The sequence below is a fragment of the Monomorium pharaonis genome, chromosome 1 (genome assembly GCF_013373865.1).
Source record: "Monomorium pharaonis isolate MP-MQ-018 chromosome 1, ASM1337386v2, whole genome shotgun sequence".
Classification (NCBI taxonomy): Eukaryota; Metazoa; Arthropoda; class Insecta; order Hymenoptera; family Formicidae; genus Monomorium; species Monomorium pharaonis.
In genome coordinates, this window is record NC_050467.1 from 30,495,999 (window position 1) to 30,501,330 (window position 5,332).

General features: G+C 31.9%; 1 protein-coding gene across 1 annotated transcript; it reads right to left on the reverse strand.

Annotated features, from left to right (window-relative positions):
* Window positions 1-1,812: 1,812 nt before the first annotated feature.
* LOC114254391 lies at window positions 1,813-2,750 on the reverse strand. The gene is made up of 2 exons (XM_028190511.2): window positions 2,555-2,750; window positions 1,813-2,344 (listed from the first exon to the last, which is right to left on the reverse strand). The coding sequence occupies exons 1-2, from the start codon at window positions 2,642-2,644 to the stop codon at window positions 2,072-2,074; spliced, it is 363 nt and encodes a 120-aa protein (XP_028046312.2). The 5' UTR covers window positions 2,645-2,750; the 3' UTR covers window positions 1,813-2,071.
* Window positions 2,751-5,332: the final 2,582 nt, after the last annotated feature.

Consider the following 5,332-nt stretch of genomic DNA (forward strand, 5'->3'; position numbering starts at 1 on the left):
TTTTTATAAACCAGACACTCTGTAAGAAAAGTAATATAATAATATAAAATAGAAAAAATTACAGGGAAAAGGCTAGTATGTGCTTATTTTTTATATGTGTATTTTTTATATAATTTATTATTATTGCTTATTTATTGTTTTTGTTATTATTGTTATTTATTTATTGTTTATGTTATTATTCTTATTTATATTTATTTTATTATCGTTATTTATTTATTGTTTATTACTATTACTACCCAGATAGCCAAATGTAGCGAGTTTGCTGTCAAATCGCCGACAATCGTTGAAGCAACTAATTTTGACAAACTTAGAACAAGGTGCGTCAGCATTATGTCTGTCGAACTGAACTCACGTAAATTCTAATTCTAACAACGGCAAATTGATTGCAACATGTCAGCATCAATTTGCTACTCGCAAAAAAGTGATTTGTGACAGCAACTTGATGACAATTCGTGTTGTCAATTTGCCATCCGTGATTAACAGCGTATTGACAGCAAATTGACGGCAACTTGTTATCATCGGTATACCATCCGCAACCAACAGCATGTTAATAACAACATGACGGCAACATGTGTCAAATAATGAATGCTCATATGCTGATAATATGCCAACAAAATGTGCTGTACTCGCTTGAACTGCTGCTGCGCGCGCATCGTAAATATTTTGAAATAACCCCAGCAAATATAGAACGCTGCAACATTGCGGCAATTTTATAATATTACCGCAATGTTGCTGTTATGTTCCGTGTTTGCTGGGACATCAACGTTTAAGAATAGGGAATAATAAACTTAGTATTTTTCATACGATAACTTATGTCCAGAAATGTCGTGTTTCTTTGTATAAAAGTAATAAAATTATATCAGCATTTGATGTGAAATAGATTTGAAAGCTAAAATGTTTCAAAAATGCTTCTAATATGCTGCAGTAATTGCCATTTTGCGAAAAATGTGACATTTCCCGACATTAGTTATCGTTTCAAAAAAGTTTAGTTTAAATTATCAATCTTTTAATCTTTAAACATATTGTTGGTGTCGTTTTAAAATATCCCAAATATGTTAAATATATAATTTTTTTATTTTTGTATATGTAAATTTTAAATAAATGTATAAACAAACATATCATAATAGCAAATCATTTATTTAAACTTTGTTATACTATATATATATTATATATATATATATATATGTGTAGATAACAATGTACATCACAAATCGATATAAACTAAAAGAATTTTTAATTTATTTCTGTAAAATTAAAATTATAAAAATTAAAAAATTGTGTTGGTCGATCATATCTACTTCTGATATACATATATGTATATGTGCAGGAGGGAGCATTAATATTTCCCGATATATCAAAATTTATAAGAATTTTGCAAATGTGAAACATATATATATCCATAATAATAGAAAAATCTTAGGCGTGAGCGCTATTATCCGCATCATCCACGTTATTTTCATTCTGCACTACACCAAGTAAATTATTTTCCGCTTCTAATTGTAATCGCTGACGTCGTCCTCTTTCCTGTATATATTTATCCTTTTTCCCATATTTCGGTTTCGTTGTTTTCTAAACCGTACCGCTTCCGCCACCTCTCGGAAAAATTCATGTCTCACAATTGTCTCACTTTGTCAGTGGTTTTGGAAAATGCGAATTCATACATATAGCATCTATAAATCAAACAGATAACACATTGATTCATAACGTTTTGAATAAAATAATTGTTCTATGTATTATTTATAATCACATATTTCTACATTTCAGACAAAATAACTACTTTCAAATATTGTGTACAGAACAATTAAAAAAAAAGTGTATGTGTGTGTATGTACGTGTGTCCGTGCATATAGGCGTGTGTACAGAGTGAATAATTTTAATCTTATCGAGTAATTATCTCAGAAATAGTAAAGTAAGTAAAAAGTCGCTATTTATTTGTCTAGCACAATTTAATATACTATACTCCGGATTGCGAGAAAATATTAAGGAATCGGACAAAAACTCGTCCGTTTGGTTGCAGGTCTCCGCCTGGAAAGCTCTCTCCCCCCTCCTTATCACTTTACCGCCGTGCCGTTCAGCTTGCCAATACGGTTCTGAATAACGCTTTCTCAACTTTATTAGCGCAGATATTCTCTCGCCTCCCGCAGTATACACTTGTAATATATTCAATAAGTTGAAATAACCTACTATATATTACTTTTATTAATCTAGTATTAAGCAATGGAAGATTTCCCCGCTCCCCCCACGCCGAATAATATCGAATGACATCATCAGTCATTACTTCTTTCATGCAATATTTTATTGCCTCATGTAAAGTGAAGCCACCTACAAAATATAGATACTGGACCTGCAATAGAACAATATAAATTTATATTTCTAATAGTAATTTCTCGTAGAAAAAATTATGCAAAAATTATGCAATTATTAATTTTAATAGTTTCTAATAATTTTTTTTGCAATAATTTTTACGTAATTTTTTCCTACGAGTTCATATGTTTATTTAATTACTACTCATATTCATTTCAATATTATTTATTAAAGTTTTTGAAGAACTTACAGCATTTTCGTACTCTTCCTGCGAAATATTATCAAAGTCTGTTACTTCTTGTACTGATTTTAAAGGAAATGAAGGTGGCTTTAGAGGCATAATATTTATTCGTTTATTTAATAACTTATCCAGCTTATTGTTTATAATTCTGCAAAAATCAGTGTCATAATTTTATACAATTTTATACGATTTGGTATAAACAATATCACCTTTCGTAACAATTATTTTACTTTTTTGTTACTTTCTTGTAATGTTATATAGTAAGTCATTAGAATTTAGAATTACTTTATTTGGTAATCAATGTTAAATGTAATAATAAATAAATAATTAAAACTTGATTAAAAATAATAAAAAATTTGAAACTCTTTAAGCTAGTCCAGGCAATTTAATAATTTTTAATGCTAACAAGCATCAATAAGATTTTCCCTTATCCAATCCCTGAAAAGAAATTATTGCGAAATATTATACACGCGAATATCCAGTGTTAGCTTGCATAGACATTTCTTAATATATTTATGATTTAATTTATCGGAGCCTAATTGAAGGACGGTTGGTATTAGATTTGTAGAGATTTGGTGAAAGAATTCGGGATAAATTGTTTTAAATAGTTTAAATAAATAATAATAAATAAAAAACAGCTTTCAACAGATGACCCTCTTTTTCTCCATACATCCATCCATCCACTTATTAAGTAACTATTACTAAAAATTTGTGACGAAAATAATAACATATACAGGGTGTTAAAAAATGTTGCACATGAAGTACATAGGGAGATTCCTGACATTTGGAAACAATTTTTCCCCAACAAAAATATTGAGGTCATTTTTGTAAGCTCCCATTTTTTGCCGTCATATATCTTTGTAACTAAACCATAAATTAAAATTCTTAAATCAAATTCTAACTAAAATTCACTGAAGAATGTAGTTTTGTTAATTTTAATTCCACAACGTTTAGTTTGCAAAAAGCCCTTCATTTTCAATCACTTATTGCTCGAAAATTATTAGTGCTTCGACATTTTTGTTGAGAAAAAAATCGTCTTCAAATAACCTCGGGAATTCCCTTGTACATTGCGCTTCAATGATTCATTCCATTTCCCTACCAAGTTTACATAGGATATGTAACATATAAAAGCTGATAGAAAATTTTTTTTAAAAAGAATCAACTTACTGAAACTCATCCTTGGAGACAATATCGCTTAACTTTTCACGCAGATGCCTAATATAAAATTTTTTAAATATATGTATATTACTAACATCAAAAGACGTAATACAAATATAATTTCATGCTTCGCATATGTGTCTATGCACTAATGACTATGTACCTTATTTCTTTATCTTGTGACCCATTGTTTACAAAATTATGTGAATGAATCCGTGTAGGTATTGATTGAGTAGGATTTTCGTGTTGATTAACAGTAGTCGCACTTTGAGAAGAACTTTGTTGTCCATATATTGTTGGACCTGCCTGTGAAGATATTATTGTCGATGTGACCTCATGAGGATATGTCTCTTTTCGTGGGAAAGGTAAAAATGCTGAATTTGAAAAAGAATGTTCTTAAAAAATAAAGTTTCTATGCACATGTGGACTTAAAATGAAATGACGAAAAGTATAATTATTTTCAATTATATTTACATTACAACCTGACGTAGACCTTTGCGGAAACAATTCAGTATATGTTAGCTGAGGTACTGAATACTGTTCAGAAGGTCCAGTGACATTTACCGGACTATAAACTGTTCCGCTAGCGGATTTATCAAATGAACTGAATTGTTAATCAAGGAAGGAGTATATTGGGTCTGGAGATTATCAGCTTCGTATTCTTTGTTAATGTTCAATCCATTTCTTACGTCATTAATGTCATTTTCGATGTCGATAGTTTGGTCAAGATCACAATTTCGACTTTTGTCTACATCTGACGATGAAGTTGTAATATATTTTTGAGGTTGTTTGATCTCACGAGACAGATGACCTAAGCTGTAAATAAATCTTGTGTTATCTTTATTTAATTATACAAACAATTATTTATTTTTAATAGCAAACATGCAAGCATGTATTTATAATGTATTATACTTTGACTTCTGATAAATTGCAAACAACAATGAAATTGCAAAACACAATTGAAAGTGAAGAAGTGCAAAAAATTAGTGTTTAAATAAAATGCAATTTGTTTAGAAATTTAAAGGACGCATATGCATAAGATAGTTTCCATGTAGTTGTGTACAATCGTACATGATGAATACCGAGGACGTTGACCGACTCCTCGACGCGACTCACGTCTGATCTTGCGTTGTTTGACCCAATTTCTCTTGACGACGCTACAAACAGACAGTCAGATTTTCATTCATTCTTTCTGAGACGAGCGTTGGAGTAAGACGCTCATTGAGATTACAATACATACGTATTGTAAAAGGCTTTCGTTACCTGCTACGTATCTCGTGCAAATCTGTTGCACTTCTAAGCAGAGACGTATTATCGGCCAAGTACACTGCTTATTCAGTTCCTGCAGACCCTACGGCTTGCAGAAAGATAGAGTTCGTATTCAATTCCTGCAATCGCCACGGCGAGCAGAAAGAGTGAGAGAGAGAGAGAGAGAGAGAGAGAGAGAGAGAGGGAGAGGGAGAGGGAGAGGGAGAGGGAGAGGGAGAGGGAGAGGGAGAGGGAGAGGGAGAGGGAGAGGGAGAGGGAGAGGGAGAGGGAGAGGGAGAGGGAGAGGGAGAGGGAGAGGGAGAGGGAGAGGGAGAGGGAGAGGGAGAGGGAGAGGGAGAGGGAGAGGGAGAGGGAGAGGGA